At 48.7% G+C, this 19,419-nt stretch overlaps 4 protein-coding genes across 4 annotated transcripts; 2 read left to right on the top strand and 2 right to left on the bottom strand.

Moving 5' to 3' along the window:
* Nucleotides 1-2,816: 2,816 nt before the first annotated feature.
* On the bottom strand, nucleotides 2,817-4,142 carry zgc:113142 (uncharacterized protein LOC503524 homolog). Its single transcript, XM_068756499.1, has 4 exons — nucleotides 3,788-4,142; nucleotides 3,513-3,665; nucleotides 3,276-3,409; nucleotides 2,817-3,182 (listed from the first exon to the last, which is right to left on the bottom strand). Exons 1-4 carry the CDS (start codon nucleotides 4,140-4,142, stop codon nucleotides 2,817-2,819), a joined length of 1,008 nt encoding a protein of 335 aa, XP_068612600.1.
* A 7,217-nt stretch (nucleotides 4,143-11,359) lies between these two features.
* On the top strand, nucleotides 11,360-13,716 carry col8a1b (collagen, type VIII, alpha 1b). Its single transcript, XM_068756330.1, has 2 exons — nucleotides 11,360-11,645; nucleotides 11,759-13,716. The coding sequence occupies exons 1-2, from the start codon at nucleotides 11,360-11,362 to the stop codon at nucleotides 13,714-13,716; spliced, it is 2,244 nt and encodes a 747-aa protein (XP_068612431.1).
* A 1,147-nt stretch (nucleotides 13,717-14,863) lies between these two features.
* Nucleotides 14,864-16,361, top strand: LOC137912111 (protein jagunal homolog 1-B). Its single transcript, XM_068756468.1, has 4 exons — nucleotides 14,864-14,959; nucleotides 15,480-15,577; nucleotides 15,689-15,761; nucleotides 15,833-16,361. The coding sequence occupies exons 2-4, from the start codon at nucleotides 15,489-15,491 to the stop codon at nucleotides 16,220-16,222; spliced, it is 552 nt and encodes a 183-aa protein (XP_068612569.1). The 5' UTR covers nucleotides 14,864-14,959; nucleotides 15,480-15,488; the 3' UTR covers nucleotides 16,223-16,361.
* Nucleotides 16,362-16,526: 165 nt separating this feature from the next.
* nfkbiz (nuclear factor of kappa light polypeptide gene enhancer in B-cells inhibitor, zeta) lies at nucleotides 16,527-18,425 on the bottom strand. Its single transcript, XM_068756501.1, has 7 exons — nucleotides 18,169-18,425; nucleotides 17,948-18,094; nucleotides 17,768-17,831; nucleotides 17,516-17,685; nucleotides 17,322-17,432; nucleotides 17,083-17,250; nucleotides 16,527-17,003 (listed from the first exon to the last, which is right to left on the bottom strand). Exons 1-7 carry the CDS (start codon nucleotides 18,211-18,213, stop codon nucleotides 16,965-16,967), a joined length of 744 nt encoding a protein of 247 aa, XP_068612602.1. The 5' UTR covers nucleotides 18,214-18,425; the 3' UTR covers nucleotides 16,527-16,964.
* Nucleotides 18,426-19,419: the final 994 nt, after the last annotated feature.

Raw genomic sequence — 19,419 nt, 5'->3', positions numbered from 1 at the left:
CATTAATAAATCCTCTTCCACCGGTGTAACGAGCATCAATCATGTCTTGGATAAAGTCCCGTTTTTATTCAAAAGTGAACAAAATAGTTTCAAACACAGACATTAAAACCTTTATTTAATAAAAGATAAAACACACTTTTAAAACGACCAATCCCCAGCCGTGCTCAGCGCCTGTTGGCGATCCTCTTGGACCTCCTCAGGCCGGCCTCCTCTGCAGCTTTCTGCTCGCTGGTGGCATCTCCACCGACTTTGCCTTTGTTTTTCAGCTGTGACGCGGCCCGTCCCGTCCTGGGAGGCTTTCCCTGCCCGGGCACAGCAGGGTCAGACTCCCGACTAGCTTCTCCGTCCTCGACCTTCCCCCGTGACCCTCGGGCTGCTTTCCATGCTGCGCTAGACTTCTGTTTTGTCAAAGTTCTGCTCATCTGACCGTCTGCAAATTCATTCCTTGTCGTGTCTTGCAGCTTATCCGTAGCTTTAACGGCCTTTTTCCTTTCCTTCGCTCCCCGTCTAACTTGAATTTCCCGCATGGTGTCCACCTTTTCCATTTCTGTTTTAATCCGTGGTGCCTCTTGGCTGTTGCTCTGCGTTTCAAGAGCCGTAGATGTCTCCTGCATTTATCAGAGATCGCCAAAGTCATGAAAAAAAGAAAAACTTTGATTGCCAGAAGCGAAATGCAAGAAGTAAAATCTCACCTCTCCTTGTGCAAGTTCGGATTTCAGGTTCGAGAGCTGGCTCATTAATCCGTGAGTCTTCATCTGGAACCAGAGTAAAAGTTTATAAAAAACCTAATCAACAACACAATCATGCAGAATTTGGAGCCTCCCTTACCTGATCCCGGACAATTTGCTTTTCGAGAAGGTCTTTCTCTTCAGCCTCTTCCTTCCTCCTAAAAATGTAAGGAATCCGTCAGTATTTCACCCTAGATTTTCCTTAAATTGTCAAAACAAGAGACACAGAAAATCTCCATGTTCTCCCTGGGGAGCTTCAAAATCATCTCAGCCCTTCGTTCACGACGCAGAAAGCCAGCTCACTTGATCTCCACCATCTTCCTCATCTGAACGAGCTTCATCCTCCTCTCCTGCGTGACCTTTTGGACATCTTCTTCCCGCACCAAGCCCAGCAGAGTCTTCGCATCCAGATGGGAGACCTCGCCTGAAGGCAATTTTGTTCCGAGGATCACTTTGACCCACTCGACGAGCTCCTCGCAGGACGGGAACTGAAGGGCGAGCGGTGGATTTATCAGGACGTGATCAAGGACAAGTTAAAAAGAGAGAACAAAGGTTTGACCGCTCGTAAAAGGAATCGGCATCAAAGGAGCACCTTCTCCATTTCAGCCTGGGCTTTCTCTCTGGAGGCCTCCACCAGCTCCGCGGCCATCGTCTCCTTCCTCAGCGCCCTCCGGACCTCCTCCAGCGCTCCCTGAGGGACGGGCGGGATAACCTCAGTAAACACACAACGACAACTCCCAGGCGCACCAAAGCACGCAATCCTGACCCACCTTTAGTTTTTTAATGAGCCTCTCCTCTTTGATCTTTTGAATGAATTCCAATTCGACCTGTGTCAACTGATATCCCTTCATCCCTTTCAGCATGGAGCTGTCATCCGGTTCTGGGCAGGGAAATTCAACAAGGGAGAAAGGAGTGTGATTATTTTTACTTGAATCGATCGATACCTGCAGGTTTTGATAAAATCAAGCACCTTTCGAGGGAGGTTTTCACCTTGATCTCGATTACCTGTCTGACTTCCCTCCTGCCGATTCTGACGATCCACGTTTGAGTCGTCATCATCATCGTCGTCGTCGTCGCCAAAATGAAAGCATTTCTTCACCTCTGGGGCCGGAGGCGTCCTGGGAAGCTGCCGACCCAGTGGGAAGTAGTGTCCGTGCCTGCTTGACATGTCTGAGAGTCTAAATCTGTTGGAGATGGAGAAACAAGCATTAAAGAAGAAGAAGAAGAAGAAGAAGAAGAAGCTGCGGGTCGTCCTCTCCGTTTCATTTGAGGAGGAGGATCTGCAGGGATTTTAAAATCACTGCATGATTGCCTTCACCTGAAGCTCGAAGCCGGTCGGTTCCTCCGGTGTCCAGCAGGGGGCTCCAGATTCCTTTATTTCAAAGCACACCGTTTTGCATAATTAAACAGTGAAAAGTGATTTTTATAATAATATTATAATTAAGCGACTTCTTCTGCTGATGTTACTATCGTGTCTGCTGTTTATTGAAATTTTAGACTGAAAAGTGATTCTATAAAAACTGGAAATGATCCCAGAAGAAGAAGAAGACGTGGAACTGATTGAACTATTATATAAATATTACATAATTATATTATTATATAATATATTATATTTCTCAATAATACACATTGCGATTTTTATGAGGTTTCTCTTCTGATTTTTTATGGATTAACCACGAAATGGATTGGATCAGGCGCTTCCCACTTGAGGGGGTTTGACCTCTATTCAAATGGACGCCCTGCCCACGAAAACTAATGGTTTGGACTATTCTGAGAATTTTACAGTCTCAGAATCTGTCTTTTTTTTTTTTTTTAACCAAGAACTCTTCAGGTCACAATTCTACTAACTAAAAATACTCCGCAGTAATCTGCGATATTCTCCGCCTGCATTTTTCCACAAACACTGTGAAACCGCAAAAACTTCCTTCATCATAAGAAATACATTCATTCAGGATAAACTTTATTCTTAAAGGAAAAAAACGAACAGAACTCAAGATGTCATAATTAAAACATGATTTGATGCCGATATTGCGACATTAACCAAAATTTTAAAAGGCCAAAAAAAGGTTTCTTCTTTATTTATTTTTCCTATTTAGCATAAAGCATTCGTTTTCTTTTAGCGTACATGCCGCTGAGAGAAAGCATGCCATCGGCGAGGGCGGCGGGGAGGAAAGGGTAGAGCCGGAAGAAGAACCGATCCACGGCCGAGACCAGCAGGTATCTGCGTTTGGGCTTGGCAGACACGACGGCGTGCAACATGGCGTCGACGACCAGGTCGGCGTTCTTGAATCCCGTCCTCACGGTCGACCTGAAGTACTCGCTGGCCAGCTCGATGTACTTCCGGTTGAACACCCGCCGCTGGTCGTTGCTGAGCTTCTCCCAAATGTCCGCTCCTGTTTTCATCTTCACGATGTTGGTGGCTTGGGCGAAGTTTCCAGGCTGGATGATGCTGACCTAAAAGTAGGGAAGGAGAAAAAAATAAAAAATAAAAAGTATTTGATAAATTTGCTTAGTAGCTGGACTGGATAACAAAAAAAAACGTCTCACCTTCACGCCGAAACTGTCCATTTCAACCCTCAGGCAATCGGCGAACGCCTCCAGCCCCCTCTTGGACACGCTGTAGGCGGCCATGTTCAGGCAGTTGAAGAAAGAAAAGATGCTGGAGACGTAAACCATCCGACCTGTCGGGGGGGGGGGGGGGGGGGGGGAAACCTCAAACGTCAACGTCGGGGGGGGGGGGGGGGTAAGAACGGCGGGGGACGTGCCACGAGTGTTCAGGCTGACCTCTGGCGGCACGGACCAAAGGCAGGAAGGCGATCGAGATCCTAACGGAGCCAATCAGGTTGACGTCGATCATTTTGCGGAAGTCTTCGCCGGTGCTCCACTCGATCTCTGCCCAGTCTGTGATGCCGGCGTTGTTCACGACCGCCCACAGGCCTGACAAAGCCGGAGCCAGGCGTGAAAATGACAGTCAAGACTCCAGTTTTGTTTGAACCCTGACCCATATTCAGATACAAGCTAAAGCGTGCACAGTATACTTCAAATAACTCGGCTTTAACCTTTCTCTGGCAGGTTTTCCCGGACAGTCTTCCTCGCCCGCTCCACCTCTTCGTCCTCGGTGACGTCCAACTTGAGGATCTTCAGATTGCCGGACGTCTGCTCGGCCAGGCTCCGGGCGCCGGGCCCTCGAGGCAGCAGACACCCGGCGAAGACCACGAAGCCTTTGCCGTCCAAACGCCGAGCCAGCTGGTGCCCGAAGCCGCTGTCGCAGCCCGTTATCAGCACGGCGTAGCCGAATCCATCCCGCGCGGGTCTGCCGCGGTGGCCGGAAAGCAGCTTGGCCAGGACGAACAGCAGCAAGGCGAAGGTGGCGACCACGCCGGCGAGCGGACCCATGAGCAAGGCTGCGTTCATGCTGCTGCGGGGGGTCCGTCGGTGAATTCGGATCTGCAGCGTTAAAAAAAAAAACAGGAACAACCCGCCACTGCGAGCAGGCGATGATGACACAACACGCTCATGTGATCTTAAAGATGCCTCTGGTGCAGGACGAGATCAGCCGTTTATGGGCTCTGCGTGGAAAATGGAAAAAATGTCTGTGACACGTTGTTTGTCTTACTGACGCAGCTCAATGGTTATAAAAGAATCGGCGATGACATCACAGGATTCGCAATAATGGGATGGATTAACATGAAGAGTTTTGTCTGCTGTGGAAAACTTGCGGACACTTTGGGCAACTCGGCTGTTTTTATTTTATAGGTCGATATATATTCGCACTAGGAGTCAGCTTTTGCCCACAGAAGATGGCAATGGCAAAACGAAATATTTAGATTATGGATCATTGGCATGAAACAATATATCCACAAGAAGAAAAAAAAATAGTACATTTTGACAGAGACATTTTTGACCTAAATCTAGTTTTGACTTGACTAAATTCTGAGAGCGAATTCTGCGAGGAACAACTGCTAAGATGAGCCTAATATTTGTCCTAATCGATTGATTACACGCGGAGGCTTCAGAGGCGTTAGTTCCGCTGAGCCGTAGCGCCTCAGAGATGAAGCCATTGGAATTGACCCCCTGCTGTTTTCCCTGCAGTGGATAAATAAGCTATTTGCGTTTAATCCATAGAAAATCAATTTCTTGCATCTCCTGATTCCCCAAAAACATGATCTAAGTTCTCTTTGCGTTTTATAACACTTGATTTTGTTTTGTTTTGTTTTAAACCTGGCATGAAGAGACTTTACTCCGCAACAGGATCTGGATAAAGGAGTCTCTTATTTCTCCATTATCAAAAGTTTTCAGCACGACTAGGATACCGGGAATCTGATGAGGGATTTCCTTCGTCCCCTCACAATATCAACCGGGTCGACTTTTACTCAAAGTTTTGGTTTTGCATTATTTCCTCTCAGCCTTCCAAACTCAGGTTTTTTTCTCTTTTTCAGAACCCAAGGCGCGGGAGCGTTACCTCAAATACGTCAAATTCAGAAATCAAATATTGTTTACTTAAGGAGGCCAAGGCAGACGGCTTGGAATACGTCCCAAGGCATTGTGGGTTGTGGGTTACATGCAAACCACGCTGGTCTTTCGCCTTGTGGCTGGATAAACTGCTCTCTAGCGTTCAAGCACTTTTTTTTTTATACATCGAAAAACACGCGTTGTAGCATTGTAGTGTTGTTGCGCAGTTAGCATATTAAAATTAAAGTCGCCACTAGGGGCAGTATCATAGATGTGAACGCTCTACCACTGTACTTTTGGCTTGTCCCCTGTTCTCCCCTTCACCCTGTCCTTTGCATCGTCCTCCCCCACCTCGCTACGTCCATGCATCGTCTTGTGGGTCGACCTCTAGCCCCGTTACCATGGCAGCTCCATCCTCAGCATCCTTTCTACCCGATATAGTCCCCCGTCTCTCCTCTGGACAGTTCTAGGGGCCAGTTCTGCTAAAATCCTAACCGGGTAGGGGCGCCCACTTTCACAAACATCCCACCGTTTGATGTGGGTTTTTTCAGAAACAGAAGAGACGCCCGCAGACACAAAACCCGCTTCGGATTTATCATTAGAGCGAAGAGGCCGATCCGCATGATGCGATTCCAGGGGATGAGCTTTGGCAAGGAAGTCCAACCGCAGCGAAACGCTTAATGAATTCCGAGGTGCGGAGAGAGCCGCGGTGTCGGCGGCTTCTTCACAAATCACAAATCGGTTACGTTGAATCCAACAGGAGATGGGAAGGAAGGAAGGACGGACGGACGGATGAGGTCATGAGAGCACGACCTGAGTCTGAACAGGCAGAACGATAACAAGCTACGACCTGATGTTTTCACCGCCAGCAGCTTTTACTGTCCCGCGGGAAACATTTAAGTTCTCATAATTACCTATAAATAAAACCCGATAAAAAAAAACAGGTCTGGCGGCTCCTATTACGCGATGCACGTCGTCTACCTCTTTTTCCACAAGTTAACGCAGCTCCCAGACACTTGAATGCATGCAGTGAACGCACGCGCACACACATCTCGTGCACGCGAGAGAGAGCTTCCTCCGGAAGCGTTTCCGTACTTGCTTACAGAACAGCACAACACGCCTCCGTCAGGCCACCGAAGGCGTTTATATGCGGTTAAACAATCAGACCGGTGCGGTGCGTTCACTGACACGCCATTCCTGAGAGGCTGTTTGTGCACGTCTTTGTGATTTCTCGGGATTCCTTTTTTCTTCTGGGTGCAACTTTATTGTTTTTTGTTCCTATGTAACTGATCGTAGCCAATCAACCTGAGAGATTGAGAGATTTGGAATCAATAATTTTCTGTTCAAGCAACCCAGACAGACACAGACTTCTTTCCCGAGCAGATGCGTTTCCCACCTCCTTATATAACCTCTCGTCTGATCACCTACACCTGAGGGAGGGGTCACAGGTGAACCCAATGACTCCTGATGAGCGAGGAGATCTGTCACCAAAAAAAAAAAAAAATCTAAAGTCCTATTTCATGGTATAATTCAACAACGTTCAATTTCAATAGAGATTAAAAGATTCAGACCTCCAAATAATAATAATAATTAAAAAAAACAGTGATTATGTGGCCGGTAAGAAGCCATTCAATAAAGGCACCGAAGCATTTTGAGAGTCGTTTAATATGAATCATCCAGGATCATCACCGAAATATAATCTGTTCCTGGCAACACCCCCAACATTTCCTGAATTTGAGTTACCTGGCTAACCCCCCCCCCCCCCCCCCCCCAATCATGTTCCAAGGGCAGCAGGATCGAAATGCCAGCCAGAGCTTTCTTTTTGCCTCAAACACGCAGCCGAATAAATAAACCATTTGCGAGCGAGGTCCTGCTAAAGCTGCGGTATTCTCTCTCGCATGCACCGCAGTAATCCTGGCGGCCCCCCGAGCCCGGGGAGGTGGGGGGCCGACGGAGGGTGTGCCGATGTTATCTGAGACCACCAACTTCCCGCTTTTAATCCGAACAGTCAAAGAGACGGGGAAAACACAGTCCACATTGGTAGAGAGAACCAGTGGAAGAGATGGGAAAGAGAAAAGGAGCAATGAGGACCTTGAAGGGACTTTGGCTCCAGAAATGCATTGAATAAAAAAGTTCCTGAGCAGACACATCGTCGGTCTCGTTCTGGACGTAATGACCCCGCTTGTTAAAGGCCGTTGGCGGCAGCCGGAATTCTCACACTTCCAGCATTGTTCTGGAATAACATTCCTGCACTCAAACTTTAAACCGCAGCCTGAAAGCACTAACCTTTCATTTACAGAGCTGATTTGCGGAATAATTTCTCAGAGTCCTCCGCCAAAAGTAACCAGACAAAGCCGAGGAGGGAGGGGGAGGGGGAGGGGGGGGGCATTTTTCTGAGCCATTAGGCGACTTTATGAGACGCTCTAACAGACGAGTCGCTTTGACGGCCAATTTCAGCAGCTGCTGGATGGAAAAAGAGAAAAAACAGAAGCAGGATGTGGCGCTTAAGTCGTGTTTTTTGGGCTCGTTTCTTTTTAAAAAAAAGAATTTAAATCAGAAAAAAAAAGGGGTCAAAATCTGTGGTTGTGATTCCCAGCGGCAGATTTAACATTTTTCATTGCTTAGATTTTCATTTCATGGTGGCATATTTGCACATTTGATCCAAAAATGAAAGGAAAAATAGAAGCCGTTTACCAAATTCTTGTTACTTTAACGTCAGAAAATGGTGGCAGGAAATAAAGTAGAGAACGAGTTTTAAGAAAGTTTTGAGAACGAAGTGGCGGATGTGGCTGAAGGGCCACCTTCCCAAGCAGGAAGTGAAGTCATCACTATTTGCATTGCTTTAATTGCATGTGAAGAAGCTGTTGTGGGGGGGGGGAAACAAAATGTTTTCTCTGTAAGTAATTCCTTGACGCTTGATGGACAGAAATAGCAACGCAAAACAAAAAACACAAAGCGTCATCGCTCAAATGTGAACCAGCTGTTTGTGAACGCTTTCCCTTCCAGACTCGGCTCCTTCCCGTCATTTAAACCTCTGGAGGGGAGTCGCATGTCAGGGCAGTCCCCCCCCCCCCGGGGGTATAACGTGGGAGTTGCACCCCGGACCTGTGGCCGTAAACTCTCTTCCTCCCCTGCACATGAAATTATGCTGACACATTATTAGCCACATTGTTTGTTTGGTTTTTTTTTGCATTTCCATGGCAACATGTTTGTTGGAAGGTGCACCAGCTCCATCTCAACCTCAACCTAACCCCCCCCCCCCCCCAAAAAAAAGCGAGGCCCTCAAATCCGCCTGCGTGCAAAGAATGCACCGGTTGCTCCAATCCAAACGAGCCTCTTCCTCCTCCCGATTGGACGCCCTCCTCTGCCTCGGTTTGAACGCAGATCCAACTCGTGCAGCTCCACCCACCTGCAGATATAAGCCGAGACCCTCGGCGGGGCTGCTTGTTCAGCGTTCATCCCACAGCTCCGAGGTCCCTCCACGCCGCAGCGCTCCCTAAGGTAGGGGATGCTTCACCCCTGGAACAGCTGGATTTGATCTTTGGCTTGGCACGGCTTTCCACGTTTAGGTTCTCCCGGATATCCAGGGTGCACGCTTTGCTTCTAAAAAATTCAAAACCCAAGCTTGTGGTTTCATCTTTGGTGCGTTTTCTTTGCATGCGTTCGTGATTCCAGCGACACCCGGGTAATTTTCCATTTTCTTTTTAGGAAAAAACAATTTGGAAAATGTGTGTTTTCTTCGACCCTTTCTTTTGAACGGTGTTCGTGTAGCTTCCCAAAAATCAGACACCTGGGAAGAATAACGCCGGCTTGGACTCGTCCAAATAAGCACGCAAGACTGAATTTGGCACCAGGTGATGGAATATCCTGGACATTTAAGACATTTTATTCGCACGTCTGTGAACACAGAAGGATAATTTGTCATGCCACTGAGGTCATTTCTTTTCCTTCCCTTGTCTGGCACCTCGACTCTGCACCTACTGAGCGGGAAGCGTTCGTGCAGCAGAGTTTCTCTTGATCCCACAGCTGCAGCCCGAGACGCTCGCCTGCTACCAGTGCAGCCTCGGGAATATTTTTCAACGTGAATCACTTCCAGACCGGTTTCTGGGTGGCTCTGCTGTCATTGCGCGCAGCAAGATGTCATCTTCGCTTCTCTTATCGTCCCTCGTAAATATTCCGCTGCAAAAAATAACTATCTGGACAGTCGAGGAAGAGGGGAACGACTGTTTAGCGCATTATGGCTGTCACAGTGCAAACATGTCGCAGCTGACCTTAAATGACCCCAGGTCCTTTTGTGGCTTAAGCAAATTCATGTGCATGTAAAAGAAACTATTGAAAGCAACCAGACAAACTGGCTGTAAATGATCACTTTTATATAATCCGTCCTTACAGGCGGAAAAGTCTCTGCAGAAACCAAAGATTCCATCAATAAACGCCTCATTATGTTTTTTTTATTCCTTTAATTAGCACCGCTCTGGTTTCATTCCCTGATTTCTGCGTGTTGCAAAAGCATCCATGTTTGGAAATCTTTGTGGTCAATTTGCAATCCAGCTTTTGTGTGTGTGTGTGTGTGTGTGTGTGTGTGCCTTCATCAGATTATTTTTGCAGCGGTGCAGGAAGCATCCAGATCCTTTAATCAAGCAGAAATACCGCAGCGCAACTATTTAAAAATACGTCACTGTATATAGACGCATGGCTCTGCTCGCCTTTCTCAGAATTAAAAGTACTTTTTCTGAAGTAATGTGATTACTGCATCGATTACGGTCTAGTTTTTTTTTTGTCCTATCTTTCCTTTCTCGTGTGAAATATTGAATACGTCGGGCTTGAAACATGATAGAGGTGCTCATTCTGGGCAACGCGCCATGGAAACTGGCTTAGAGTGTAAAGTCTCACCAGAAATACTCGAGTAAATCAACTTTATTACCTTGTGTTGGAAACAGAATGTGTTCTGATCTCTTCGCTGACAGAATTCCGCACTGGAGTCTGCGGTTTAGGTGATCAGATGGGATCCGAGGCCAAAACGTTGTTCTGGCCTGTAAAAGTAATCAATCACCAGCGGAGAGCCAGAACAAATATGGAAAACTCGGATGGGTCTGGAAGCATCACATCCTTCCTGTTGTACAAGATATATATATAAAAAAAGAGTTTATATTATCAGCTTCTCATTCATTTTTCTGTAAAAACCGACACCCGATATTCTGTTTTGAGAGGAAAATCATTATCCTGCCCGAAGTGAAGACGACAGCCAGACATTGGGTCAGTTGTGAGAGGAGGGAAAATGGGAGGAAGAGGAGGAGGAGGGGGAGGTGTGGGAGCATTCGTGTTCATGCACAAATGCCAGACGTCGGCGCAGGGAAATGAAAACACTTCTCCGTGATTGAGGCGTTTTCTTTGCATGCGCTGGCGACAGATCAGGCGGCGGAGCAGCGGCTGGAGAATCTGCTTAAAGTTTGATTTGTGGGTTTCCGAGAATGAGGCCCCCGAGGGGGGATGTTGTTACACGGCGACTCGTGCTGCGGATGGAAAATGGCCGGAATGACGCACAAAGTCCAATTTCTGATATTAACAATAAAAAACGTGATCATAGGAAAGTCTTGAAATGTGACAGGACAGGATAATTGTGCAAATGTCACCCGATTTGTTGCTTGAAACAGTTCAAACTCCAAATGTTGGTTAATCAGAGACTTCCAATGAGCCAAGAGAGCACGTTGGAAGATCTGCACTCTGCATCTGAAAAAATATGTTGAATCTGCTCCAGAATTTGGGTTTGTTCTCAATTTCCTACGTCTAAAAAGGATTTTGTTCTCGTAAAAAAAAAACAGAATGACATTACTTTCCCAGCATTTTTACTGGGATGTGCTGGTTTTAAGATCTCCAAATTTGTGAAATCAGCGCACCGGAGGCTGGAAGAAATTGATTTTTTAAATGAATGTATGAAATCTGGCAAAAGCAAATAAGACGGGCAGAAAAAATAGAAAGCGCGAGACAGATCAGAGGTCAGCAGCGGAGCGTGAACAGGCTTTTAGGATGTGGCCTGCGGCTCTGGCCATGGTGCTGGTTCTATAGCGCCAGCATGAATGCGTCTCTTCTCCTCGGGACACCCGAATGCCACAGCGAAGGAAAGCATTTTGGACTTTTTGAGAAAACCTTTTAATCGTCTTTGTCCCCCTTGCAGCATGATGGCGGCGGCACACTTCCATCCTCGCTATCTGCCCGTCACGGCGTTCCTGCTGCACGTGCTGCACGCCGTTCACGGCGGGGCGTATCACGGCCACAAACAGCCGCCTCAGCAACACCAGCCCCTGCCCCAGTACAATGACGGCTATCCCCAGACGCAGTTTATGGGGAACGAGATGCCCCACCTGCCCTACGGCAACGATGCCCCGTTGCTGCCCCAGTATGGAAAGGGGCTTTCTCACCTGCCGTTGCAAATGGGTAAAGACAGGCCGCCGACTGGGGGCAAAGGTGAGGTCAACTACTGGTTCCTGACGTTTTGTGTCATGATTGAACATCAGATTATGTGTTGTTGGTTTATTTTATGATTATATTTATCCGTTCCACATGTCGCTTTCTTGTAGGGCAAACATTCCCCAGAGGGGCCAAAGGTCCACCTCCTCCTGGTCCTGGTGGAGAAGGTCTCAGAGGAGGAGCACAAGGAGTTCAAGGACCCTCAGGGCCAACAGGGCCAGCTGGACCGCCAGGACCACAGGGCCCCTATGGCCCACCAGGCCAGGGGCTGCCAGGGATGCCAGGAAAGCCTGGACCTACTGGTCCCCAAGGCTATCCAGGAATTGGAAAACCAGGAATGCCAGGATTGCCGGGGAAGCCTGGAGGATCGGGATTACCAGGACCAAAAGGCGATCTTGGTCCCAGTGGTGGCGAAGGGCCAATTGGACTTCATGGGCCTGCGGGGCGCCCAGGTCCACCAGGACTCCCTGGGATTTTCAAACCAGGAGGTCAGGGGCTGTCTGGACAGCCTGGTCATCGAGGGGAGCCTGGCCAAAAAGGTCCACCTGGGATCAGTGGTGCCCCAGGCCCCAAAGGGGACCAAGGATTTAGTCTACCTGGTTTACCAGGTTTAAAGGGACCTAGCGGACCATCTGGCCCACCTGGTGGTGTGGGCATCCCTGGGGTAGGTAAGCCTGGCCTGAACGGCGCTCCTGGACAGCCAGGAATACCAGGAAAGCTTGGTCCGTCTGGAGAGCCAGGGATGCCAGGGCCAGCGGGCGAAAGAGGTCAACCAGGACCGCCGGGTTTACCAGGAATTGGAAAAACAGGAAAAGATGGCTTAAGAGGTCAACCAGGAGTCCCTGGAGGGAAAGGGGAACCGGGCCCTTATGGTTTACCAGGGGGTCCAGGCTTACCAGGCTATGGTAAACCAGGGTTCCCAGGACCTATGGGTCACAAGGGACATGCTGGTCTACCTGGACCTCCTGGTCTAAAAGGTGATAATGGTCAAGGAGGTCTTCCTGGGATCATTGGTCCCACTGGACACAGTGGTATGCCTGGCCCACCGGGTCCAATAGGGCCTCCCGGTGGTCTTGGCTTCCCAGGGCAAAAGGGGGAGGATGGCGTCATGGGAACAAAGGGACATTCGGGAATGAAGGGTGGATTGGGGCTTTCGGGGCTTCCAGGACAGCCAGGTTTATCAGGAGTGGATGGACAACCAGGACCAAGAGGGTTTCAGGGGCCCATTGGACCCAAAGGAGAACCTGGTATGAGGGGTTCATCTGGTCTCCCTGGCAGTGCAGGACTGCCAGGACCAAGAGGAGAGACTGGCCAAGCTGGAGAGAAAGGCCACCAGGGGCCACAGGGTATCCCAGGGCTTCCAGGGCCAGGGGGACCAATTGGACCTCCTGGACTGCCAGGGAGAAAAGGTGAAACAGGCCTGGCGGGTAAACCTGGCTATCCTGGCAATGGGAAACCAGGACTTCCTGGTCATATTGGTCCTCCAGGTAATTCTGGTCCAAGTGGTCCTGCTGGATTTCCAGGGCAGCCAGGACCTCCGGGGCCTCCTGGTCCTGCGGGACTTCCTGCTATATCTCCTGACCTTGGACAGATTCTACCCATGACTGGCCCCTACAGTGCCCAGGGTTACAGAAAAGTAACGAACGGAGGCGCCGCTGGAGGCGACGCCCTGGAGATGCCCGCGTTCACCGCTAAGCTCACAAATCCTTTCCCTCTCGTCGGCTCCCCCGTCGTCTTCGACAAACTCCTCCACAACGGCAACCAGGACTACAACCCCCAAAATGGCATTTTCACCTGCACCGTGCCAGGGGTCTACTACTTTGCCTACCACGTCCACTGCAAAGGAAGCAACGTGTGGGTGGCACTGATGAAGAACAACGAGCCCGTGATGTACACATACGACGAATACAAAAAGGGCTTGCTGGATCAGGCGTCAGGGAGCGCTGTCCTCCAGCTACAGCCAGGAGACGCTGTGCATATACAGCTCCCATCGGACCAGGCTGCGGGGCTTTATGCTGGTCAATATGTCCACTCCACGTTTTCTGGATACTTGTTATTCCCAATGTAGGAAATGTCTGTAAAGAAAAGTTGATTGTAATGACACGCTGATTTTGTTTTAATGGGAAAAGTACCGAGGTATCGAAGGTACAACTTAAAGGCGGGTCAAGGTTATCGGTTTACAATGATTGGTGGAGAATTTTTGTGTTTTTTTTCTTTAAAGTACTGACATGCAAAGTTTCTCACTAGAGGAGAGCAAGCAAATAATTTTAATATATCTGTTGTCATAACTCTTGTTTGTTTACATTGTGCATTTATTCGCACTACACATGAATAATACTCGGAGCAATGCTTAAGTTGCACAACTGTATTCACCTTTCACTCTTTTTGTTATAAACTGCATCCTGGGAACATAAAGGACGACTTTGTTTCTTTCTACATTGCATTTAAACACAGTTATCAGTTCAGAATGTTTGGTTATGTATTTCTGGGGGGCCATTATCAGTTATTAGGTTATTCTTGTGGGGGTTTTGAAAAAAACAATGTCCAGCATGGAACAAAAATACGTTGCTAAATTTCCCACAATTTGACCTTTGATAGCATAATTTGTCTTGTTTTGTTTGGAGTAAATATGAATTATTTGAAGGATTGTTGTCAGTTTATCAGTATTCTCTGTAATTTATTTGTTTGACTACTGATTACTTGGGATTGTTTTCATTTCTCTGTTTAGAATCCATTTCAAATTACAGAATGTAGACAATGCACACAAATATCCAAAATGTTTATGTTAACAGCCATTCAGAACAAAATTCTTGTATGTAATTTCCTCAAATTGTAGGTGTGCAATTTTTCCTGATTTTTCAGCAAGTTTGTGAATATGTTTTTTATTTGTTGCTTGGATTGAGTGGATCATAGTTTAATAAATATATAAAATATTTTTCTTGACTTTATTTTCTTTGTCACTACCTCATTTAAAACATACAGTATCAGGATGGATCAGACAAAGTGTGTACAAATGTGAGCGATGGAGGGTTTGACCAATCAGAGTACGAGCCGGAAATAGTTTAACCAATCGGAGGCCTGTTCGTCATACTTCCTGTGTTCTTCCGGCTTCCCCAGTCCTCATAATGTGAGCGAAGGAGGGTTTGACCAATCAGAGTACGAGCCGGAAATAGTTTAACCAATCGGAGGCTTTGTTCGTCATACTTCCTGTGTTTACTTGCTGCCTCCCCGTTCCTCGTATGAACCTTAGCTAACGGGGCTACCTCTGTTAGTCATTATATGTTTGGCTTTCTTATGACCTTGTTAGAAAAGTAAGTTCTATTATTCATTTATCTGCTCTGAAAGAACATTACGGGGCAGTTTCCCAAAACCGAAAGCTACCGTAAGGCTGAGCCAAAGTCTTAGCCTTACGGTAGCTAATAGCCAACTAGCTAGCCTGCTAGCTCAGCTCTCAGACCATTTGAAATGAAGCTCATGCAGATACATTTGAACCTACGTATTGATTAAGTGGAGCATGATTAAAATCCAGGTGTCTTTAGGTTCCGATACGTTAGCCTTGCTAACTTAGCATCGATAGTAAATAAACAAATGGAGCAGATGTGTTCTTCACGCTGTGATGGAATGCTTTCAAGTGCATTTATTCAAATACTCTCCTTAAAAGTACAATGGATTTTATTCCTTTATATTGTACTTCACTACATTTTTATGATCATAAACCATTTCCAGGATTTTTTGCAGCAAAAAAACTTGAGATTCTTATATTAAACGACAGTAAAATACAGCTCTTTTACCCTCAATCTATAATAAAACTTTTTTTTTTTGTCATTGCAGACACTCACCATGGCGTCTCGAGCAGGACCGAGAGCGGCCGGCACAGACGGCAGTGACTTTCAGCACCGGGAGCGAGTCGCCTCTCACTACCAGATGAGGTAGGCGCCATCGCCGTCGGGGTAACGGTAACACGTGGATCCAACTTCTTCTTCTCCTTCTTCTTCTCCTGTTCGCGTCTGACCGTATCCTTCTGTCGTTTTGCGGCGCAGCGTTGCCTTGAAGTCTGAAATCCGTAAACTCAACATCGTCCACGTGCTGATGTGGGCGCTGGTAGCAGCTCAGGTAATGACCAGAACCCCCCCCACCCACCCTCCGCCCCGGTAACATCGCTAATTGACTCTGTTGTCTCTCAGGTGACGGTGAGCCACCTGAGCCTGGTGTCCCACAGGGTAGTAGCCTCCCCCTACCAGTGGGAGTACCCCTACCTCCTGAGCATAATCCCGACGGCCGTCTCTTTCTCGGCGTTGCCCCGCAACAACATCAGCCACCTGGTGGTCTCCATGATCAGCGGCGGGCTCTTCTGCGTCGCCCCGCTGATCTACGGCTGCATGGAGATGTTTCCCGTGGCGCAGCAGCTCTACCGGCACGGCAAAGCCTACCGCTTCATCTTCGGCTTCTCGGCCGTGTCGGTGCTGTACCTGGTCATCGTGGTCGCCGTGCAGGTGCACGGCTGGCAGATCTACTACAGCAAGAAGCTGCTGGACCAGTGGTTCGCCAGCACGCAGGACAAGAAGAAGAAGTGAGGAGGAGCCCCGAGACGAGCGGTCTGGACTTCCTGTTTCATCGTCTCACTGTAAATGTCCTCCGTCTGAACCGCGTCGCTTCAGGCGACGACGCGAAACGAACGGGGGGGGCGGACCCGAGGAACGCCGCCGTGACCTGTAAAAGCCGATGTTTTTGGAAATAAATGCAAGTGTGAGTTTGAATTTACTTTTGTCGACTACCTTGCCGGATCCGGAAACCTCATCCAAACCGTTTTCTGCCTCACTTAGTTTGGAACACGCTTCTGGAATATTCACCACGCGAGACATTCAGATCAAACGGGTTCGAAGCCGAAGACTTTATTTTTCAACGTTTGGAGCACAGATTACTTCCTGAAAAGGTGTTGAAATTAAACAAACAAAATGTGGAAACCGTTTCAGAAAGAAATTGCAGGCTGTAACTTTGCGCCATAATATTTTCACAATAAGAGTAGTGATGGAATATATATATATATCAATTATTTTAACCAGCATGATAACTACAATTATATGCAGCAAAATAAAAGCCACTTTTATTTTGGTACACATTTAAACACTTAATCTCTTTTAAAACGCAGATTTTACGGGTTTCCATCTCCAAAATGACAGATCAGCACTTCCCCTTAAGGCATTACACAGTAATGAACGATTTGAATGTTTCCCTGAAACAACCGGAATCCGCCGTCTTCTGGCAAATAATATTCTCTAGGCCGAGCCGTCTGACTGACGGCGTTCTGAGCTTCGCTTAAGCGTGATCACGTTTCCCTTCCAGGATCCGCTTCACCTGGAAAAACAGATCATTCGGTTCAAAAACAAACACAAGCGAAGCGTTTCCAAGCCGATTTTAATTTACCGCCGCTCACCTTCCCGCCGACGGGTCCGTCGGGCGCCAGCTGGGACGGCAGCTCCTTCTCCATGTTCCTGGCGCAGGGGTCGGCGCCGTTCTCCATCAGCTGCTTCACCGCCTCCACCTGGGTTTGGCGGTTGAGCGAAGAGCAGGCGACATGCAGGGCTGTGTTTCCGCTGAACGTCTGCAGCGAACGCACACAAGGATCAGCTTCCAGCCCCCCCCCCCCCAGCCCAGTCAACGAAACAAGCGCACCTCGGCGTTTACTACTGCCGGAGAGGAACGCTGGGAAAGGAAGATGGCAAACAGCTCCACGTTCGCCTCCTCGGCAGCGATGTGGAGACACGTTCTCCCGCTTTTTAGGTCCTGAGGTCGCACAAAGTCCCACACGTCCAACGGTCAGTGAAGGCATCTCCCTCCATTGTGCAATTTGAGGCTTTTTGACTGACCTTCATCCCAAATGAGGCTCCCATGAGCAGCAGGATCTTGATGCACTCGACGGACACGCGTTTCCTCTGCAGCAGCTCCACCGTCGCCGTCAGACACGCGCGTCCCGTCAGCCGCAGCTCTTTAACGGCGGCGTTGTGCGACGCGACCGCCGCGTGAAGCGGCGTCAGACCTGCGGGCGGGCGGGGGAAAAAAAGGGAGCGTCTCGTCACGACCCCTCGGGGGGGGGGTTCGGCTGAATGGGATGCGCTCACCGTTGTAATTGAACGCGTCCACATCGATGGGCTGCCGGCCCGGCGCCATGGCCTTCCAGATGCTCTGCGGGGGGGGGGGGGGGACGAAGCGGAAACATTTGATTCGATGACGATGTGTCTGCTTCTCTGGAAAATTGCCCCCCCCCCCGCGTGTTTGATGCACGGAGCGGCTCTCGCCACCTGCAGGCTGAGGAGGTGGCCCTTCTCGGCGCACACGTGCACAGGAGAGCGGCCCCAGAGGTCCCGGGCGTCGACTTGGGCCCCGTGCAGCAGCAGGTCCCGGACAATCGTGTGCTGGTCGGCGGCGGCCGCCAAGTGAAGAGCCGTCTGCGTCGCGAAGAAACGAGAAGAAGTCAAGACGCCCGCCCGGAAGACGCCGGCCGTCGCGCGGCTCCTCCCACCTGCCCGTTGTGCTCCTTCATCTCCAGGGAGCCGCACCGAGCCATCTTCGCCGAGAGCACGTAAGCGAGCGCCCGCTTTCCTTGAGCCACAGCTACGTGAAGAAACCTCGGAAAAGGACACTTACAGTCAAACCCCCCCTTCCCCCCCCACTGGGGAAACGACGCTCACGGGATAAATACATACGTGTCGCCGTCCGCGTCTTGCGTGTTCAGCTGCTCGGGGGAAAGCCCCCGGACTCTCTGCTCCTCTCGCTCTATTTGCCAGTGAAATAAAGTAAGTTGGACTTCAGAAGCTGGACAGGGTTGGGGGGCGGGGTTTTGCCCCGGCCGGGAGGGAACGGGAACGTCGCCCGGAGCAGATTCAATGCCCGGAGGCTCCCGCGGATGAGGACCGGCGTAACCGGAAACAGCCTCCAACTTCGGAGATTTAAATTTATGCTCGGCGATGACGTCCTGCAAGCAGCCCCACGCCTGAAAGAGAATCGTCTTTCGGTCGGGCACTCCTCAGAATGCCAATCAAAGAAATCAAAACGGCAGAAACGGATCAAACATGGGTCAAAGATGGCGCGCTCGTCTAACCTGGCGCTTCATCATTAACAGCTCTTTGACCGTGTTCCTCTTCTGCACGGGCGGGATGTGCTCTGGCCGCTGGAGGACGCCTGACGGGAAGAAAAGCCCCAAATGCCATTTAGAGTCAAATATTGTAAATCTACATTCCAAAACATTATAAATAATAATAATGCAATAGTAATAATTAGATATCTATAATAATAAACTTTATTTGACATGGTTACAATGTTTAAACTCTCAAACTCCTTATTCAGTGTATAATTAATACTTATTAATTAGTACTTGTTATATGACAGAAATAGTGTGAAAATGCGTGACTACCTTCCTTCAGTCTGTCCTGACAACAATACAAACGGGCTCAAATGTACAATAACAAAGACGCGTTTAGAATTTCCTAAGCTTTAAAAAGAAGGTTGAATAGGAGTATCCGATTACAAAGATAAAAGAAAATAAACGTACCGTTATTGTACATGTAGTCGTTCCTCACTGGCAGGCTGCCGTTTGCTCTGTTTTCACCCCCTCTTGGATCAAGCATGTCTTTTATTCGCTCAAACGCCCGGAACGTGAAGCGGCCGTCGTACCTGCTGGAAACCAAACGCAACCGACTGACCTTGAACGCACCACGCACTCAGAAACGACATGCTCTTCCTGGTTCGCAGGTCTGCGATGACGTCAGAACAA

This window comes from Brachionichthys hirsutus, chromosome 24 (assembly GCF_040956055.1).
Source record: "Brachionichthys hirsutus isolate HB-005 chromosome 24, CSIRO-AGI_Bhir_v1, whole genome shotgun sequence".
Taxonomy (NCBI): Eukaryota; Metazoa; Chordata; class Actinopteri; order Lophiiformes; family Brachionichthyidae; genus Brachionichthys; species Brachionichthys hirsutus.
This window is presented reverse-complemented; position numbering and strand designations above follow the sequence as displayed.